Source organism: Peromyscus leucopus, chromosome 13 (genome assembly GCF_004664715.2).
Source record: "Peromyscus leucopus breed LL Stock chromosome 13, UCI_PerLeu_2.1, whole genome shotgun sequence".
Lineage (NCBI taxonomy): Eukaryota > Metazoa > Chordata > Mammalia > Rodentia > Cricetidae > Peromyscus > Peromyscus leucopus.
In genome coordinates this window covers 53,533,075-53,554,762 of record NC_051074.1, presented here as the reverse complement: position 1 = coordinate 53,554,762, position 21,688 = coordinate 53,533,075, and the positions used below count along the sequence as shown (strand labels likewise).

The 21,688-nt window shown below is 45.2% G+C and overlaps 1 protein-coding gene across 2 annotated transcripts in view; it reads right to left on the bottom strand.

Moving 5' to 3' along the window:
- Positions 1–15,539, bottom strand: part of Orc2 (origin recognition complex subunit 2) — a 40,875-nt gene extending 25,336 nt beyond the window's left edge. For both annotated transcript variants that reach the window (XM_028885808.2, XM_037210391.1), the window contains exons 1-5: positions 15,368–15,539; positions 11,781–11,829; positions 10,928–11,031; positions 9,803–9,946; positions 3,923–4,012 (exon numbers count right to left, since the gene is read on the bottom strand). In XM_028885808.2, coding sequence (XP_028741641.1) covers positions 3,923–4,012; positions 9,803–9,946; positions 10,928–11,024 — 331 coding nt within the window. In that variant the 5' untranslated portion in view covers positions 11,025–11,031; positions 11,781–11,829; positions 15,368–15,539. The remainder of the gene's footprint in view (positions 1–3,922; positions 4,013–9,802; positions 9,947–10,927; positions 11,032–11,780; positions 11,830–15,367) is intronic.
- Positions 15,540–21,688: the final 6,149 nt, after the last annotated feature.

Sequence of the window (21,688 nt, the reverse complement as noted above, 5' to 3'; positions counted from 1 at the left end):
TGTCCTGGATCTCACTCTGTAGCCCAGGCTGGCCTTGAACTCAGAGATCCGCCTGGCTCCGCCTCTTCAGTACTAGAACTAAAGGTGTGCACCGTGCCTGGCTGCCTTCCTTTTCTTATGTATATTGTAGCCACAGCCTCCTGAGCTGATGCAGGGCAAGAAGTTGGGATCTAAAAGTGAAAACTGTATGTAGTTAAAACTTTAAATTTTCTATGAAGAGTGGCTGGTGCTCTTGTATTTAAAACATGAATGATTCATAAAATAGAATATGGTGCTGAACAGACGGTTGCTTCTTTGGTGAAGGGCCAAGTGAAACAGTTGGCTTCTAGGTGACATTTTAAATAAAACACGGATCGAATCTTCATTTCAATGATGCTCACACTCTCGCACTGTGACAAGCATGTGGAAAATAAGCCTGCATGAAGACAGAGATTTATCTTCTTTTATTCTAAGATTTATCTTTATCGTTTTGAAGTGTGCATGTGTTGTGTATGTAAGTGCAGATGCCCACAGCGGCTGGGGCATCAGATACCCCACAGCTGGAGTTAGCGGTGGTTGTGGGCCACCTGATGAGGGAGGTAGGACCCAAAGCTGGGTCCTCTGCAAAGGCAGTGCCTGTCCTTAACTACTGAGACACCCTCCGGCCTACTTCTTTTATTCTTTAAGTGGAGAAAGTATCTGTATTTAAATTTAGGCCATTTGACTGGCCCATACGCCCCTCCTTAGTGTAGAATGTTTATCTTCTGATCTTGAAATGTAGCTAAGATGCTCCACAAGAAGGACAGGCACTTCCTTTTCTTAATTTCCTGCTCTATGTAAACCACGGGGCGTTTGCTGCTGTTATAATTGGTTTGCTTTTCACGGTCTTGTTTTTTAAGACTTCCTTTGAGTTTGGTCAGAGAAGCTTCTTTTTTGCAGTAGACAGCAGTTACTGCAGAGATCCCAAGTGGCCTGAGTGCTAAGCACAAGTGACTGCTGACTGCCGGGCCACAACAGCATCACCAGCTCCAGGGCCAGGCACCACCTCTGAGAGGAGGAAGCAGGAAGCAGGGGAGCTGGGGAGGAGGGCGGAGGGAAGGAGGGGCGGAGGGGCAGAGGGGCGGAGGGCAGTGCAACACCATCTTCCACGTAAGACACAGGTGCTGCATGAGCTTTAGCAGCTGTGGTTCCTTCCACCTGACCAGCCCAGGACGGAACCCGTCACAGTCTGTCACCGAGGGTTAGGGACTCCAAAGGTCCTGACTCGCCTGAGGATTTATAGCAGTTAAGGTAGTTAGAGTGGGGAGCTCAGAACGCCCTCTCTGTCCTGAGAATCTTCAGGTGACTGCTGGGGAGGAAGACTTTTTCTTTCAGGGCTCTCGCCCCTGGGAAGCTGCCCAGTCTTCTACAAACAACCCCTCACCCATGTAAATAACCTTAATTATACTCATTAGTGGGAGAGAGAGAGTGGGGGAGGGAGGGAGAGAAGAGAGACTGATTGACTGATTAAAACAGAAGGGGGACTAATTGGGAAGAGGGGGGACCAGCAGGAGTGGGATGGGGACAAGAAAGGTCAATGTGGGTGGAATATGAAATACATGTATGAAAATGTCATAATGAAACTCATTATTATATATAATCATGTATGCTAATAAAAAAAACTTCAGAACAGAATGCTTTCCCTGAAATCAGTCCTCCACTGGCCCCCACTGACTGTCTGTTCTCGACCCCTGCAGCTCTGGCGATCACCCCATCTCTTCTTCACTGTCCTCATCCCTGGCAGAGTTCCAGGCACGCCTGTGGCTCAGTCTCGGGTCCTCTCTAGAAAAACTGACATTTTTGGATTAAAAGGCTCTGATCCACAGGATGGGGGGCAGGTGGGGTGGGGTAGGAAAATTGTCTATCAACAAAAATGTCATACAAGTTCACACAATTAGCTGAGATCATTTGGTTTTGTTTGTCTGTTTGTTTTGGTTTTGTAGAGCAGGCTGGCCTCAAACTCACAGAGATCCGCCTGGCTCTGCCTCCTGAGTGCTGGGAATAAAGGCGTGCGCCACCGCTGCCCAGTTGGATTTTTTTTTTTTTTAAGGAAGTCTTCCACTCTTCTGCTTAGGTTAGCCGTCAAGTGTCTGAGGCTTCCTGCCTCAGCCTCCTGCACAGCTGGAATTACAGGCACAGGCCACCACTTCCTGCTTCTACCCAACAGTAAAGAACTATTAAAGGCAAAGGAACATTGATAAGGCAGTAAAATAATTTCTGTTTGTTTTTGGAGACAGGTCCTTGAGTGGCCCAGCCTGGGTTCAAAGTTACTTTATAGTTGAGAATAGTCCTGACTTCTGATCCTCCTGCCTCTAACTAGTGTACTAGTTACTAGAGTAACTAGTATAACTAGTGCTAGGACTACAAGGATGCACTACTGCACTTGGTTAGTAAAATAAGAATTCAAGAGGAAAAAGAACAAGATAGTCACCAATACTCAACTAGAGAGGGGGGGCAAATTCCTCCTGGCAGCCTTAATTTCAACACGTACAATAACCTTTACAAAGCCCAGTGGCCGGGACAGTTACCTGCTCTGTTCTAATCCACGGCACTTCTGCCTATCAAATGTTAGCTCCAGAAACCACAGGATCATTCTGGAACCCATTGTTTTCTGATTCTAGTTCATCAGAGCCTCTCACTTTCACTCTGGCTCTCGTACACCTATTTGTACCCCAAGAATACCCAGTTCACACTACAACAAACACTTTCTCAGTTACAAATCTGCTCAGGTCACATCTTTCCTTAAAAGCACCCCTGACTGGGTCTCCGAGATGGCTCATTGTGGAAAGGCACCTGCCACCAAGCCTGATAACCTGAGCTGATTTACAGGACCTATGACGCCAGAAAGTGTCAACCCCCACAGGTTGTCCTCGAACTCACACACACATGCTGTGGTCCTCATGTGCCCATACATGCACAGCCATCAACACACAAATAAATGAAGCTATTAAAAAAGAAAAACCATCCAGTGACTTCATAACCTATCCCAAAATGAAATACACACACCCTGCTCGAGATGCAGGCCTTCCTCTCTCTCCTCTAAAACAGCTTCATAGATTCTATTCTCCAGTTCATGCTCCATTCATACCCGGTGATTTGCAGAAATGTGAATGGGTCTTTTTTTTTTTTAAATTATGTCCTTTATGTATACGGTGCTCTATCTGCATATATACCTGGTTGCCAGAAGAGGGCATCAGGTCCCATTATAGATGGCTGTGAGCCACCATATGGGTGCTGAGACTGAACTCAGGACTTCTGGAAGAGCTGCTAACACTCTTAACGGCGGAGCCATCTCTCCAGGCCCCTGATCATTTTTTAAATTCAGTGTCCCCTTCCTCCTGAATTCTTCACAAATTTCTATTAATTCTTCAAAAATTGGCATTGCCACCTTCCATGAACCCTAAAAAATGCCTTTCTACTTTGAGCAACCACTGTAGCTTATCCACAACTCTATGGGGACTGGGTAGAAACAGAAGGGTACAAGCTTTGAAATCTAAACCGGGCTCTGTCACATACCTGTGAGTTTAGTACACATTAATTACAGGCTCCTCTAGACAGACAGGCAGATAGATGTATATTCTGAGCACTGCACTTGATCCTGGCATACAGCACTTGGTCATAATAACTTTTATCATTATTATATAAATGACTTTCTTTTTAAGTAAGAGCAGTTCAGGATGTCTTCAAATTTGTGATACTCCTATCTCTATGCCCAAAGTGCTGGAATTAAAGGTGCATGACATCATACCAGTTAATCACATCATTCTTTAAAGAAATGTCTCATTCTCTAAATTATAAAGACCATTTATTTCCTTGTTCTTTTAGGGAAAATAATACGGGGTGATAATCATGAGAATGTGGTGTTAGTCTACAATGACTTATAGGAAACAGAAAAGTAACATACCTAATTTAGTCATCTCTTCAGAGTGTTTTCTATGTTGAAAAGAATAAACTTTATTTCTACCATCTACAGAAGAGCCATTTTTCAAGGATTCTGAAAAAGAAAATGTAACACACACTGAGGAAAAAGCAAGAAGGTTAAGAAAAAATATAAAATTTTAAATAGCTAAAAATCTAAAAGTTCCAGGAAAGGCGCAAAGCTACACAGAGAAACCCCGTCTCGAAAAACCACCTCCCTAGAATATATATACAAGACCTTATGTTCTTGTGTCAAAATATTAAAAAAAATGTTGATTCCATCTGGGTATGTTAGTTTCTTTAACCAAGTTTCCAAAAGAAATAATCAATGTATCTAGAGATTTGACATGAAAATATAGCAAAAGCCTGGAATATCCACTTGTCCAACAACAGGGAACAGGTTAATGATTATACATGCATGACGACATGGTCTCTGCAGTCAGAAAAGAACGTTCAGTAGGGCTGGGGAGATGTACAGTCAGTAGGCTCTCCGCTATGCAACATGGGGACCTGAATTCAGATTCCCAGCGTGCGTATAAGAAATCAGGCATTGCAGCGCACACCTGTGATCAGTGCTGGGGAGGTGGATATGGGGGATCCCTGGGGCCTGCTGGCCAGTCATTCGAGCCATATGGCCATAACCAGTAAGCTCCGGGTTTAGTAAGAGACCCTGCCTTAAAAAAGAAAGGGCTGGAGGGATGGCTCCGTAGTTAAGAGCACTGACTGCTCTTCCAGAGGTCCTGAGTTCAATTCCCAGCACCCACATGGTGGCTCACAACCATCTATAATGGGATCTGGTGCCCTCTTCTGGCCTGCAGGTGTACATGCAGGCAGAACACTGTATACATAATAAATAAATTTAAAAAGAAAAAAGAAAGTGAGGACGGTTGGAATGCGGCTCAGTTAATAAACTGTTTGCCAGGAACGTACAAAGCCTTGGGTTTTGTCAGGAAGGATGCGCACAGCCAGGCACGGTAGAAACACAGGTGGCAAAAGGAGGATCAGAAGTTCAAGGCTGGGGCTGGAGAGATAGCTCAGTAGTTAAAAGCATGGCTGCTCTTCCAGAGGACCCGGGTTCAAGTCCCAGCACCCACATGGCAGCTCACAACTGTCTCTGCAACTCCAGTTCCAGGGGATCTGACACCTTCACACCAGTGCACATAAAATAAAGTTAAATGATTAAAAAAAAGAAGTTGTTCAAGGTCATCTTCAGCTATGTAGTGGATTCAAAACTAGCATGAAATACCCTGGCTGAAAAATGAATGAATGAATGAATGAACAAATGAATGAATAAGGTGGGGAATGGTTGTGGGAGATATCCAACACTGCCCTCTGATCTTCACATACACAACAGCACGCACGCACAAATAAATATAACTAAAATATTAAGAGGCTGGAGAGATGGCCCAATGGTTAAGACTGTGTACTGCTTTTGCAGAGGGCCTAAGTGGTTCACAACATCCTGTAAGGCCAGCTTCCAGAGGGACCCAACGGTTCTGGCTTCTATGGGCACCTAGACTCACATAGGTGCATGTACACATATAAGCACCCAATTTAAAAAGTACTCAATCTTTATCATGTAAACTTCTGTGTGCACATGACAAACAGAAGGCGCGCACACAGGAAATGGTTCCACGTTCTCTGAGGCCTCCAGCACTCTGTTACTGAGCTGGACTCTTTTGAACTTTTTTCAGATAGGTCTCACGACCCAAGCCAGGTCGGCCCTGAACTCATGCAGGGCAGCAGGCCTCCTGGTCAGGCTCCTCAGTGGCTGGGATTAAAATCCCTGGGCCACCAGTCTACATAGGCATTACCAAGGGGAGGTGTGGGGAAGGACTCGGTATTACGACAGCCTGTGGCCCTTCAAAGAATCACATTACAAATAGCATTATCTGCTGGAAGTACTCTTACATGGAAAAACTTAATTAAACCAAGGAAGTAAGTCTGTTCTCTTGTCTTTTTTCAGTTCGTATATAAATATGATATCTAATATCTCATTATACTTTGTTCTTGTTCTCTACCCCTGAATACTGTTTTCAGTCTCTTAGGCTAACAGAAGCCGTCAAAATTCTACACAGAATGCACCCTAAAAGTGTCAACTGCCTAGTCAGGAATACTTAGGAGTCTCTAAATACTCACTACACCTACTGAGGGGCAGTGCGGCTCACTGAGCTGAACTAAATTTGGATTCATTCTTGAAAATTCAGAATAGAGCTGGTATTCCAGGCCTATAATCCCAGCTACTCAGAAGACCAAGACAGAAGGATTCCAAGTTCAAGGCCCGCCTGGGCTACAGAGAATTTAGACCAGGGAAACTAAACCATGGGGTCATTTAACACTGGGTACAAGACGATAAGAAGCATTATCATTTCCGAAGCAAGAGAGACCTGGAGTGGTCACCTGGCCAATACTAAGTGTGAGAGTGATAAGCACAATAAATAAGGAAGAAAAGACCCACAGAGATGACGTAAGTGTTGTTGGGGGGCCCACCACCCAGTTCCCAAATAAACCACTCCCGGAGGCTTATTCTTACTTATGAATGTCCGGCCTTAGCTTTGCTTAGTTTCTAGCCAGCCGTCCTTAAATTAACCCATCTATCTTTTGCCTCTGGGCTTTTCCCATTCTCTTACTTCTGTAAATCTTACTCTTTTTTTGTTGTTGTTTGTTTTTTGGAGACATGGTTTCTCTGTGTAGCTTTGGAGCCTATTCTGGAACTCGCTCTGTAGACCAGGCTGGCCTTGAACTCACAGAGATCTGCCTGCCTCTGCCTCCCGAGTGCTGGGACTTAAGGACGTGTGCCACCACTGCAACCACTGCCCGGCATAAATTTTACTCTTAGTGCATGCTTACTGTGTAGCTGATCCCTGAGGTCCTTCTCTGACTGCTAGCTCTTGGATCTCTCCTCCCAGATTTCTCCCTCTCTATATATTCTCTCTGCCTGCCAGCCCTGCCTATCCTTTCTCCTGCCTCGCTATTGGACAGTTCTTTATTAACCATCAGGTGTTTTACACAGGCACAGCTTCACAGAGTTAAACAAATGCAATATAAGCAAAAGTAACACACCCTAAAATAATCTACTACACATAAGTGAAACCAGGAAACCCATGTCCCCAGGACTTTTTGACTATTATTGGAGACACACTTGCTATCTTATCTAGGCTAGTTTTGAACTTGGGATCTTCCCACCTCAGCCACTCAAAAATTGCTTACAGGAGCTGGACTTAGTAGCACACGTCTTTAATCCCAGCACCCAGGAGGCAGAGGCAGGAGGTACTCAGTGAGTTTGAGGCCAGCCTGGTCTACATAGTGAGTTCCAGGACAGCCAGGGCTATATAGAGAGACCCTCATCTCAAAACAAAACCAAACCAAAACAAGAACAGCATTGTGAGTATGTCTAGGTGAGAACACTACTTCCTTGAATTGAATTTTCCCTCTATTTCAAATGAGAGGATCAAAGTAACAATATCAAGTGACCTAATTTGTAATGTAACAATCCTCTGCTTCCTGTCTTCATGAAGCAAACGGCTCTCCTCTGCGCATGCTACCAACCCACATGATGCTATGCCCAAGATTACCACACAGACCAACCATGGACTGAATCCTGTGAATCAGGGAACTAAAATCTCTTCTCTAAAAACAATGATGTGCCTGTATGTGGCATGATGATACATGCCTATAATCCCATTATTCAGGAGGCTGAGTTGGAGGGGGTCACAGACTAAGAACTGGTTAGTTCTCTTCTTTGGGAGGCTCACACCCACCTGTAAGCCCAGCTGATGCCCTCTTCTGGCCTCCGAGGGCACTTGCACTCATGTGCACATTAATTAAAAAATTAAACCTTAAAAATGCAGCAAATGCAGATAAGCACTGGAAGGCTCCTATTGCAAATCACCCTCTGGAGCGATGGAAGGATCTTTCTACTAGCACTTGGAGGAGACCGGATCTGGTGTTGGTGTGGGCCCGGGATTCTGTTTATGTCTTTCCTCAGGACAATGAAGTTCCTCTTTGGATTCCTGAGCGCTGTGTGTGCCCTGTGGCTGCTGCTGAAGCCCAACACGGCAAAGATCTATTGGGCCTTTGTAAAAAACTCTCCCCTTCTGATGCCAATGGGGATTGAGAACCCAATATAGCCAGTTTTGGCAAGCATTAACATAAACCTAGGAACTGTAGCCATGAGGTTGGATTCTCCAGAAGGTAATGTATGGTAACTGCTTTTTCAAGTATGTTTGAGAACATGTCACCCAGACACCTTGGAGATTAAGGATAACCCTGAAGGTCACTGACCTCCATTTGTTAACAGTTGCATGCCAGCTAAGCCTTTTCATTTTCAAAGTCCTCTTCAAGCTGCTGTAGTACCTACTTTTCAGGAGTAGCTCTGTGCAACATTTATTGGCCTTCTGAAATTCATCTAGGCCCCCTTTGAAGATACCTTAAAATTTATGAGCCTGAATGTAGCCATTATAAGACCATTAGTTATGCTCCTTGTGAGCTGCCTGTTTTTTCTTTATGGTTCTTAGTTGTTCTTTTGCAGAGCTGCCTGATTAAGCCGTGCTGGGATCAAGAAAAATGGGCCTTGGCGGTTTGTGTTCCTGGAGTTGTATCCATGTCAGTGGATGCCCACACACTCCAGAAGAGAATTTGACATTGCTGCTGCTGGTGTTGCTGTTATAGCAGAGGCGGCCACTGCTGCTACTGTTTCTGGGATTACCATTTTATAATTGCTTACTACAGCTAGCACAGTGGAGACCCTGGCAGCAAAAGTAGCTACCACAGTTAGTTAATCTGTCATTCTATTGGGCATGATAAATTTAATTCAGTAGTTATATACATCTCGATTGGCTTTGAAAATTATAAATTTATAGCCGGGCGGTGGTGGCGCACGCCTTTAATCCCAGCACTCGGGAGGCAGAGCCAGGTGGATCTCTGTGAGTTCGAGGCCAGCCTGGACTACCAAGTGAGTCCCAGGAAAGGCACAAAGCTACACAGAGAAACCCTGTCTCGAAAAAACAAAAAACAAAAAACAAACAAAAATTATAAATTTATAAACTCAAGTTCCATCTGCTTTTGGGATACCATCTTATAAGGACTCCCATTTGCAGTAAGGCTCGTTAAGGAAGGGAATGGCTCAGTTGCCTTTAGCCCACTGGCTGTGGTTGAGTTAGGACTTCTGTTGGTCTTTTCTGTGTCAAACACACAGATTGCAAGCCCAGCGCCACTTTGAGATCTTTGGCAGCAATTAACTCTGCAGCTCACACATGATTGAGCCTGTATGATGAGTATTCAGAGACAGGTAATGTCTGGGGGGCGCTCACCAACCTAAGACAGTGTGGCCTGGGCAGGCGTCTCCATGACAGGTAAGGTGACTTGCTGATGTCCCACAAAACCTAAGTCAGAAGCTCATTTATTAGTAAAAGGGGGACCTGTAGGGTTCTGGCCCTCGTTTTGGGTAACTGTTGCCTTGCTTGCTGACCTTAACCTTGATATCCTTCCTATGCTAATTCCCTGCCAGGGTTCCGCCCTCCTGAATGCTTAAGGGAAGTTCCTTGTCTGTGTATCCTGTATAATGGGCATTAACAGCTTAGATGCAAGATTATAAAACATCAGTAGTGAACTTCTGCCCTCTGGGGTCCTCCCATTGTGCTAAGCTTGTATTTAAGACCTCCTCCCTATTTCAATAAACGGCATTCGGCATAATTAAAAAAAAAAATGCAGCAAAAACACACAGCTTGAAGGGAATGCTTTTAGACTTGACACACAATTAATTATAGTATACCACTTTCCAACCAACCAGGTTATTTTTGTGCATCCTGAAAAGCAGTTCATGCTACCAGTCGAGAGCTGGGTGTATGTTACCCCCAATGGATACCTTGAATATTTCTTCCCAAAACTTCCACATAGTTCTGATCCTTTAAGACTTCCTGGTCACTCTTCTCCAATTCACGTTCTGGCTTCTTTATTATTTTCTGTGGATTGACTAAAAGCTGAGCTTTCTCCTTCTTTAATTTAGTTCCTATAAAAAAATATACAAAATGTAAGATATGAATTCTTTTTTTTTTTTTTTTTGAGACAGGGTTTCACAGATCTGGCTGTCCTGGAACTCTCTCTCTGTAGACCAGGCTGGCCTTGAACTCAGAGATCCGCCTGCCTCTGCCTCACCACAGGATGCTGGAATTAAAGGCGTGCACCACCACCAGCTGGCATGAATTCTTTCTAAATATTACATTAGAGCCATCCAGATGGTTCAGCAGATAAACTGTGCACATAAAATAAAAAATTATTAAAAAAAAACAAAATAAAATGTTAAAAAATTATTAAAAAAAACAAAATAAAATGTTATTAAAAAAAAGAAAAAATATATATGACTAAGTTAAACACATAGACACATACACCTTGAAAGTGTTCAAAGTGTTTATTTGCTGGGTGGTGCACACCTTTAATCCCAGCACTCGGGAGGTAGAGGTAGGTGGATCTCTGTGAGTTCGAGGTCAGCCTGGTCTACAGAGAGAGTTCCAGCACAGCCAGGGCTGTTATAGAGAAACTTGTCTCAAAAAAAAAAAAAAAAAAAAAAAAAAAAAAGAGGTTTATTTGGGGTGAATGGGTAGTTATTATTTTCCACCACCACTAAGCATTTCATTTTGGATAAGGCTTTATAGTTTCAATTAGACTTCAAAAGAAGTAAACTAAAAAAAAATCAGAGCAGATTTACTTAGTCTTGCTAGAGTAAATATTCTGTATTATGTTTTTAAGAATGATGGGGGTTGGGGATTTAGCTCAGTGGTAGAATGATGGGATCTGCCAGGCAGCGGTGGCACACATCTTTAATCCCAGCACTCAGGAGGCAGAAGCAGGTGTGTATCTGTGAGTTCAATGCCAGCCTGGTCTAAAGAACAAGTCCCAAGACAGCCAGAGCTACACAGAGAAACCTTGTTTTGAAAAGTCACAACAAAGATGTGATCCATAAGCATCTCTTCAACTGTACAATCACACATACCTCCTTCTCTATCAAAAATGTGATTGAGAACATCATCATCTCCCACAAACTGAACATCCAGGACCTTAGCTTCCTTTAATTGCAGTGTGTTCATCATGGCCAACCTAAACAAAAGTAGTAAGTCAATGTGATAAAGAATTCATACCAAATAAACATTCATGAAATGAATACATATATTTACTTAATATTTTTAAAGGTAGGGATACTATGCACTATTCTGTTAGTATGGCCTGCTGTGGAATAATCCTTTTATACACTGTGAAGATCTGTTGCTGTGATTGGTTTAATAAACAAGCTGATTGCCCAATAGCTGAACAGGATAAAGTTAGGCGGGAAATCAGGGGAAACAGTGCAGAGGAGGCTGAGGAAGCAGGGCACGTGTAGAAAATGCGGCAGTAACAAGCCATGAGCCACACAGCAAAGCACAGGTAAGAAATATGGGTTAATTTAAATATAAGAGTTAGCTAGTAACAAGCCTGAGCTATTGGCAGAGCATTTATAAGTAATAATAAGCCTCTGTGTCCGTTATTTGGGACTGGTGGCTGGGATTGGGAAAGAAACACCAGCCGACAATGTCCTTCAATAACGGCTTGTGATTGGGACATGGAAGCCAAGCCCCTTCCTTCCCAAACTGCTTTTGGTCATAGTCTTTACCACGCAAGAGGAAACCAAACTAGGACATGCTTTCATAAATCCCATTTCTGCATTTTCTTCTGGCAAAAAACAAACCAACACACAAGAACAACAACAAAAAACCAATGACTATCTCTCACAACTTACTTATTACACAGATAGCTAAATGTTGCAAAATTCTGTTTAATAACCAGCACAACTGAGTAGCTTTTTCATTTACCTTGTAGGGTGCTATGCATTCTGCAGCTTGAAACTTCAGTCACCTGCAACTAGAAGTCAGTCAAGGTTAGTTAGTAGGTAGAGGAAAGCAACAGGGTAACCCCACCCCCAGAGTCAAGCAGTATAACAACATGGTGTATAGATAATTGTCCGCAAGAAACTAAAGCTGCTACGACGGCATAAAGAGGACAAAATAGTAACAGGCTGAAGAAACCAAGACCAAGGAAAACATTTCGACTGGAAAGAGGAAGTCCAAAGGAGAAAGCTAAGCCTTACTATGAGCTCCATACAGTTTTCAGTACTTTGTTTTCTGTTGTTGTGAAACAGAGTCTTGTTATGTAGCCAAGGCTAGCCTTGAACTCAAAATTCTCCTGCTCTACCTCTCAAGTGCTGGGATCATAAGCAAGTGCCACCAAGCCCAGCTCTTTACAGTTATTCTGATTTCACCTTCAGAGCACTAAGAGGCTATCCTTTGTAGGGAAAAACAACAAATATTTCATCCATATAGTCAGAACCACATCTAGTGAAGCATGTTCTTCTTGGGTCATTTTATAGTCATAATGCTGCTTTCTACAGAATCCAAGGATATTAAAATGTGTAGTGCATTTATATAGTATCTGTAGGAAGAAACTAATCATTTATATTTGAATGAAAAGGGTTTTTTTGTTTTGTTTTGTTTTTTGCAGGGACTATATGTGAGATACTGATCAGTACCTTTAGATACACCAGAAACTAAGTAAGAGTCAAGTACATATTTGTGTATGTGTGCAATTACTCTACTTTATAAACAGGGTGTCAGCTAAATATTAAATGATTTGTTAAAATTCACACAATTAGAAACCAGTTTTGACTGACTCCTAAATTCCTGATCACTTGATTATATAGTTTGTTCCTTTTTCATTTACCTTGTAAAGCATTTCTTGCCACTGAATAAAAATCTTCCCCTAATTGTTTGTTCTGCTCTCTGAAAACTATTCATAACATGTCATCATATAACAACATTTGGCTCTGAACTTCAGGGCAATGAGAGGAGAGGGTGGTGGTGGGGTAACACAGAAGACTGGTACATAGTTTTCATTAGCAGAGCTAAAGAATTTTTGGGAGTGAATTTATAAAAATATTCTAGGTAACTAAATATTATCACAGGCAATTTCCTTGTGGTATTTATTGTGTATGTATACGTGTGGAGATCAGAGGACAACCTCTGATGTAATTATTCCTCAGGAGTCATTCATCTTATTGTTGAGACAAGATCTCTTTTTAGCCTAGGGCTGGTAGAGTAGGCTGGTTGACCAGCAAGCCCCAGGAATGTCTCTGCCTCCCCAACAGCTAGGATCGCACCAAATCTTTTGGGGTTTTTGTTGTTGTTGTTGCTGTTAATGTGGGTTCTAGGGATTGACCTCAGGTCCTCGGGTTTGCCAGGCAAGCACATTACCAAATGAGCCATCTCTCTGATACCTACTGCATTTTATATTTACTCTGTGTGTGTGTGTGTGTGTGTGTGTGTGTGTGTGTGAGAGAGAGAGAGAGAGAGAGAGAGAGAGAGAGAGAGAGAGAGAGAGAGAGAAAGAGAGAGAGACAGACAGACAGACACACAGACAGACACACAGAGAGAAGCAATGATCTCATCAATTCCAGACTGGCCTCCAACCAAAGAGAACCTTGAACTTCTGATTCTGCTTCCATCTCCCAAGAGCTAGGTGCCCACACCACCATGCCTGGCTTATACGGTGCTATGGATGCACCACATCCATATACGTTTATGGTGCAAGGGCTACTAGCATGCTAAGGTAAGCACTCCATCAATCATGCTACAGCCCTAGTCCCTTAATTTACTTTTTGTGATGGTCTCACTTTATAATACAAGCTGGCTTTGAACTCATGATTCGACTGCCTCAGCTTCAAGAGCAGTGGGATCACAGCCACCAGACCCAGATCTAGTTAGTATTTTCATCACCTACTAAGGTGAGCTGCCCCGTGTGGTCAAGGCGAGCACCATGAACGCAGCCCAACACAAAATTGTAAACTTAAACATTATGAGTTCTTTTGGCAATTTTTTATTTTGGGGGTAACTGAATTATGATGTTCTTACCCATGAACTTTGTAGAAACAGCAACATTGTATCAAAATATCAAAAAACGCTGGATATGCCTGTCCTAGCCCGACTCAGCCTAGTTTGCTGATGCATTTATATATACAACATATATGGGTTTTGTTTCGAGACAGGGTTTCCCTGTGTTGTTTTGGTGCCTATCCTGGATCTCGCTCTGTAGCCCAGGCTGGCCTCGAACTCACAGAGATCCACCTGGCTCTGCCTCCCGAGTGCTTGGATTAAAGGCGTGCGCCACCGCCGCTGCCCGGCAACATATCAAAATTTAAACAATTAAACAAAATTTAAGATATTTTATGCAGTACAAACAGAATCACCCCAACTGAAATTTCTACCAAAACCTCACGAGGAACTCTCCTTTCCAACAATTCCCGAGAAAAACACTATCTAACAAACACACAAAATATGAATATGGGGAGCTGAGAAGATGGCTCAGTGGATAAAAGCACCTGGCCCACAAGTGTCAGAATGGAAGCTGAGGTCCTTGTAGCCATTTAAAAGTTTGGGGGGCGGGGCTGGAGAGATGGTTCAGCGGTTAAGAGCACTGACTGCTTTTCCAGAGGTCTTGAGTCCAATTCCCAGCAACCACATGGTGGCTCCCAACCATCTGTAATGAGATCTGACACGCAGACAGAACACTGTACACATAATAAATAAATAAATCTTTAAAAAAAAAAAAGTTTGAGGGGCACTCAGAACTGGGGAGGCAGAGAATGGGGATCCCTGAGGCAAGCTAGCTACCTGGGCTAGCCAAACCAGTAAGGCGCGGGTTTCAGTGAGAGACCTAGCTTCAGTAAACAACATAATGAGCAATCGAGAAAGCCAACTAAAATTAACCTCTGCCCTCCACATACTACCTGCACATATGCACCGACATCCACAAACATACGATGCCCAAACCACACCCACCCACAAAGCAACCAATGAAATAGATATTCCCAGTGAGCATCTGTGGGGTGAAAGGGCCAGTTCTCTCTCCCTAGTCAACGAGGCAAATACAGCAGCACCAAGCGTTAGCAGCAATGCGCTTCCCTCTGGGAGTAAACACGTTTTACAACCCAGCACTGTCCCAAGGCGACTGCGGAGTGAGGGCACCCAGCGGGGATGACAGCACAGACTTCCGCAGTCGTTCGATCCCGCGACCCCTTGGGGCCACAGCCCTCACAGTGCCCTCTCCCCTGCTAGAGCGCTTTGCTCCTTTCCGTACAGGTCCTGCTCCTTCTCTTTCCAACGAGAGGGCCGGGTTAGCCGGGGGGGACAGGCGTGCTGCGTGCAGGAGCTCTCGCCCCGGGACAGATCGACGCGCGTGGCTGTCGCAGACAGCGCCTCTTACGGGTGAGGCCCCCGAGGGGCTGCGGTCCGCGGTCTCCCCTTCTCCCGCCGCGGTGCGCGAGCAAGCGAAGCCGGCGGCCCTGCCGGGGGCCTGGGGAAGGGCGCAGCGAGCCCGGGGCTGCAGCACGGACGCACCCGGGACTCACCTCACTAGTCCAGGGCTGGCGGGAAGGAGCACGGCCGCGAAGGCCCCACGCCGGGCCAGGCCGGCGCCGGGAACCGCAGAGGGAGGCCGACTTCTCCGGGGAGCTCCGACGTCGGACCCCGGAGCCCAGCGCGGCCGGTAGGTGCGAGCAACGCACCGATGCTCTCGCCCCGCCCCCCGGGGGGCGGTGCCCTAAGAGACCAATAAGGAGCCGAGTCGGCCAGAGCGACAGCCCCGCAGACCCGTTGACACGAGCCAGGGGTCCTCGCTCAGCCGGAAAACAGATCCCCACATACTGGGTTCCGGGGCTTTCCTCGCCTCTTCCGTTTCCGTCTCCGGGGGCAGGGATCCGAGTCTCTCGCTTTAGGGGATCGTTCCCGGTGGCGCGATTGATTGATTGTTGTTTTATGGCAGTCTTAATGTCGTTAGCCTAGCCACCCCGAGGAAAAGGATAATGAAAATGGATTCGCTTAAAGAACACCACACAGTTTGGCTCATTTGATGCAAAGGGATCTCAGGGGTTTGCGGGATGGAGAAGCCAGGGCATGAGTGTGGAGATGGGATCATACAACTAATGAAATGAAGAGACGAGGTGGAAAGGGGGGTTTATACAGAGAAAATGAGGAATAGGAATGAGCCTGGCCGGGATACAGAGCAGTATTTGTTCACTAACAGGATTACGTCATTTGGACTCACTTCAAACAAAGTACACTTAGTACCCAGGAGTAAGGACACAATACTCAGGTAGATAAAAGATCCCTCTGTCCTCGGATAGCTGAATGAGAAGATACTGACCAGACAATATTGAGAAAAGGCAACTAGAGTGATAACTGACCGCGAAGAGCAGCACTGGCCTATGAGCTGTAAGGTGCTCGGCCATTAAGATCGTAGCAACTAAAGTGACTCCGTTTTGGCCAAAGCAACCATGGCTGTCACCAACTTGAGTTTCTTAAGGCAGTCCCAGGAAGTTAAGCCCGTTAAACTGGTCCAGGAAATGCTGACCACTGAAGCCCCTTTGCCTTTTCCCAGGACTGTAGCTCTTGTAAAATGATGACCTAACTGCTTATTTTGGCTTCTGTGAGCAGGATGTCTCGCACAAGATTTGTCTTTCGAATATGTTCGGCTTATTCACACAAACTGTTTTTGTTTTTTCAAGACAGGGTTTCACAGTGTAACCGAGGCTGTCCTGAAACTCGCTCTGTAGACCAGGTTGGCCTTGGACTCAGAGATCCGCCTGCCTGCCTTCGCTGAGGAGTGTTAGTGTTGGGATTAAAGGCATGCACCACCCCCACCCACCCACGCAAACATTTTTTCAAGTTAAACAGACATCTCCCCAAGCTGGAAACAGTTGTTTGGACAGAACTGCCGAGGCAGGTACCACTGTCTCTGGTAAGGACGCCCTGGAAGCTTGAAGCCTGGGAAGACGGCAGTGGTGGAGGAGGTTCAGGGGGTCCTTGAGAGCAGAAGCCAAGAGCTAGCACTGACTCTGTGGGCCCCGAGATGATCTCTGAGGCCAGGGACACACAGCCTCAAGGCCTCTTGTCCATGGGTATCAACAGACACACAGGCTAGACACGCTTTGTTTAGGGAGCGTGGTGCCAGTGTGGTCCTAAGGAACACAAAGTTCCAATTTTTCTATCATTTCACTGGGCTTTGCAACAAGAGGGCTCAGGGCTTGTGGCTGGTTCACCATCATATCAACATCACCTTAAGTTTTTGGTTTGTTTGGTTTTTTTTTTTTTTAGCATATCAAGGCCTGTCCTTGGCTAGGTTGGTAGCTGGGCTGCCGGGTGGCTTGCCTCTAGCTCTTATCAGAGCTACCTGGTGGCAAACTTCTACCTCACGTGCATTACGTTATTCCAAGTCGCACAAAATGGTTTCTACGTTACACAGAATGGTTTTTAAATTATGTCCCTGACATTGAAGCACAGGAGTATCTCATTAAAAGACCAGAAGGAATCAGGGACTGTTTCCTTAAAGGAAGACTTTTTTTTTTTTTTTTTTTTTTGGTTTTTCGAGACAGGGTTTCTCTGTGTAGCTTTGCGCCTTTCCTGGGACTTACTTGGTAGCCCAGGCTGGCCTCGAACTCAGAGATCCACCTGGCTCTGCCTCCGGAGTGCTGGGATTAAAGGCATGCGCCACCACCGCCCGGCAGGAAGACATCTTTAAACTGAAACCTGCGGCCTTAATTGGTTGAAGTCAAATGTGAAAGCTGAAGTTTTCCAGGAAGAATGAAAATAGGTAAGAAAGTGTCTAATTCTCAGATACTGGGACACAAGGCTGAGGTGCCCATTTAACTTATCAAAGTGGAGGCTGACTGCCAGGTTCTCCCAGCATCCCTTAGTCCCTTCCTGTCACAGGGTCCTCCCGGCTTGCACACCCTGTCCCCTACTGTTGTAGGAATTTAGCTAGTCACTGTGTCTAGGGTAAACAGAGTGAAGAGTTGTTTTTTAGAAGTACTCTGACCTTGAAGAGTCTTTGTGGAAAACAGTGATTGTTCTCCATGATTTGGAGAACTGGTTTCCAGAAGGAGCTTTGCAGCCTTCACATGACTTCGGTCACAGGATGCCTCTGACACACCTAAGGATAATTGTGTATTGCAAGTAAAGGACTCAAGTCTCCAGGGCATGTGATGCTTTCCTTCAGAGAGACATAGATTAGATAGGACCTTATTTGATAAGAGGAAATACTTTACCCAAAAAACAATGTCGTGTAACAATAAATATGCCTTTGTATAGCTGTTGGGGTTCAGTTCATCAGAGTCCAGACCTTCCTGCTGCCACACGGGCTTTAAAATCTCATCTCAGAGTGACCTCTTTCTTCAGCCGACCCCTACAACACAGTACACCCAGACACCCTCCCCTGCACTCTCCAGCCCGGAGGGCTGGGCTGCTCTTCCCTGTGTAATCCAGCCATTTTGGTCGCCCACTCTTTTTATACCTTTATTCTCTCCGTTGCTGTGCCTGGTGCTGGTTTTAAATGGGGCGCTTTTACTCCGTGAGGAAAGGTCAGGAGGCACAAGCCACGACAAGAACCAGTGGCGCATGCCTTTAATCCCAGCAAGGAAGGTGGATCTCTGTAAGTTCAATAAGTTCAAGGCCAGCCTGGGCTAAAGAGTGAGATTCAGGAAAGGCGCAAAGCTACACAAAGAAACCCTGTCTTGAAAAACCAAAAACAACAACAACAACAACAACAACAAAAGAGCCAGACCTGGGGAGAAGCAAGTGCAGAGAGCAAAGAGAGAGGTAGTGGGGGCAGGAGAGAACAGAGGGAGGAGGAGGTGTCTGTGTCCAGGTTTTTATGGCGCAGGTGGGCTTACAGAGCTACGCCACACGTGCGCAGATTGTGTGACCATGCTGCGCACATTACACAATCACACAGCGCATGGATGAGCCCCTTGCTTGGCTACTGAACTGCGCATGTGTGGTCATGCAGCTGCAGGAGTGGCCAGGAATTCTAACACCTGGTCTCCCCTCTCCTTCCCTTTCTCACCACACGGGCTAGCTCAGTCAGGGTCATGTCCACTTTGGACTCTCCCAGATGTCTCTGTCCCTATCTCTACATACACTCTCCCTCTCACCTACAATAAACTCCAGGATACCTAGGAGCACTCATGCTCTTTTTATTTCTTTTTTCTTTCAGTGTCAAGACTTGGGCCTGATATTATGAATTACAAGTTGGTCATTAGGGCAGTGGTCACATTTGTATTGAAAAATTATCTTTGGAATATAATAGTAGGAGGGAAGAAATGGAGTCAGACTATTTGGAAGCTGTTTGGAGCAGTGGTTCTCAACCTTCCTAATGCTGCGACCCTTTAATACTCACGTTGTACTGACCCCAACTGTAAAATTACTTCATTGCTACTTCATAACTGTAATTTTTTAAAAAGATTTATTATGTGCATAGTGTTCTGTCTGCATGTACACCTGCATGCCAGAAGAGGGCACCAGATCTCATTACAGGTGGTTGTGAGCCACCATGTGGGTGCTGGGAATTGAACTCAGGACCCCTGGAAGAGCAGCCAGTGCTCTTAACCTCTGAGCCATCTCTCCAGCCCCATAACTGTAATTTTGTTACTGTTTTGAATCATAATAAAAATACCTGATATGTACCCCCCAAAAGGGGTCATGATCCACTGTTCTAGAGTCCCATGAGTTTGAGAACAGGGAGACAGTAACATGTAAAACAGGTAGGCCACAAGGGTCCTTTACTACTTGGCTGAGAAACTGGAGTGCAGAGGTAACCCACAGAGGATCCAGACTCTTATCATACTGGAATTGGATTGGCTGGGAAAGGTGTGTATGGAGAGTCACTGGAAACTAACCATATATCCCTGGGATTAAGTTTTAAAAGTTTCGCTGGGCAGTGGTGGTGTGTAGATGTAACCAACCGTCTTATTAAATAAGAAACACAGAAACAATGTAAAAGAGAAAGCCAAGAGATCAGAGCTCAGAGCTAAAATCTCACCCTTCCTCCTGCGGTGGTCCCAGCTTCCCGAAAGAGAGCTATTTCCCTGTGTGTAAGTTGTTTCATAGTCATTCTGCCTTCTCATTGGTTGTAAACCCAAACATGTGACTGCCTCGTCACTGTCTGTATGTACAGCCCCCTAGGTCTTAAAGGCATATGTCTCCAATGCTGGCTGTATCCCTGAACACACAGAGATCTATGGGATTAGAGGCATGTGCCACCACCGCCATACTCTGTCTATGGCTCTAATAGCTCTGACCCCCGGGCAACTTTATTTATTAACATACAATCAAAATCACATTTCAGTACAATTAGAATACCACCACAGTGGTGCACGCCTTTAATCCCAGCACTCGGGAGGCAGAGGCAGGCAGATCTCTGTAAGTTTGAGGCCAGCCTGGGCTACAGAGTGAGATCCAGGAAAGGCACAAAGCTACACAGAGAAACCTTGTCTTAAAAAACAAACAAAAAACAAAAACAAACAAAAAATTAAATAAATAAAAATAATTTTAAAAAAAAGTTTGGCTTCATGCATGCTAGGCAAGCACTCTCTCAACTGAGTTATATTCCCAGTCATGTCATCAATACTGTTTTGAATAAAGTGTTGCTTTGAAAAAGACAAACACACAGGACCAAGTGTACTCCCTACAACCTGGAAGAAGCTATACACCAAACTATGCAAAGCTCATATAAAAAGTTGCAGCTGGACAGCGTTGGCACACGCCTTTAATCCCAGCACTCAGCAGGCAGGCGGATCTCTGTGAGTTCAAGGCCAGTCTGGTCTACTGATCGAGATCCAGGACAGGCACCAAAACTACACAGAAAAACCTTGTCTCAAAAAACTCAATTTTTGCCCTTGCAAATATCATGAAAAGCTACACAAACCAATTTGCTGGTCTTTGAAAACTCTGTTTTTATTCCCCAGGCCCCCCAAAGGACACTGCTTTGGCACAAAACTAGAGGGCAGGATCTTGTTGAAGAAAGTATTTTGGCTGCAGGACGGAGAAATGAGTGCAGAACATGGCTGGAAGCCTCCTCCTTGCTGCCGAGCTTTTCTAGGCCTGGAAGGTGCTGTGCAGCTTGCTGGGGTGGACTGCCACCAGCAGTCTTACTCAGTGACGGACCCCAGCATGCTCCACTCCTGCCATGGCTCAAAGGATGCGGCCGCTGGAGGCGCAAAAGCATCATGGTGGTTATGGAGGAAGCCAGCCACTCTCTGACCCTGGGAGGAAACTCACATCTCCACAGTGACTGAGAAGGTAATACAGACTCCATCTTAGGGGAGGGCCACCATCTCAGACTGCCTGCTGTATACTCAGTTCCAGGAAAGGGCCATGACAACTGGAACAGATACAGAGCAGTATGTTCCTGCAGACATCCTGTCTGCCGTTTATGGCCCCTAAAGATATCTGGATAATCCAGCTGAGCAGCTTAGATAATCCTGCTCAGCAAGTTGTGGTTCCAAGCCAAAAGTACAACCCAATAGTTTCAAATATAGTTTTGCACTGAAAGTCTAGACCAGTAGTTTTAAAAAATCAGGTTGCCCCACATCCCTTCTACCCAATCCCAAGTTGCCAAAGCATGTAATTCCTGGCTTGAGGTTTTTTCCTGTAAAAACTCTCTACTCCTGGGCCCAGGCTGCATTTCCCTCCATCTGCCTGGTGGTGGCCCAGGTTTGAACCTGACAATAAAAAGACCCTTATGTGCTTGCATTGGAAACCAGCTCCTTGGTGGTCTCTGGGGGTTTCTCAACATGGGTACAGCCTGACCTGGTCAAAAGCTTGTGCCTGGAGAGGCTGCAGGGCTTTATGGAGGAGGATCTTCTTATCCAGCTAAATAGTATGATCTGTCAAAT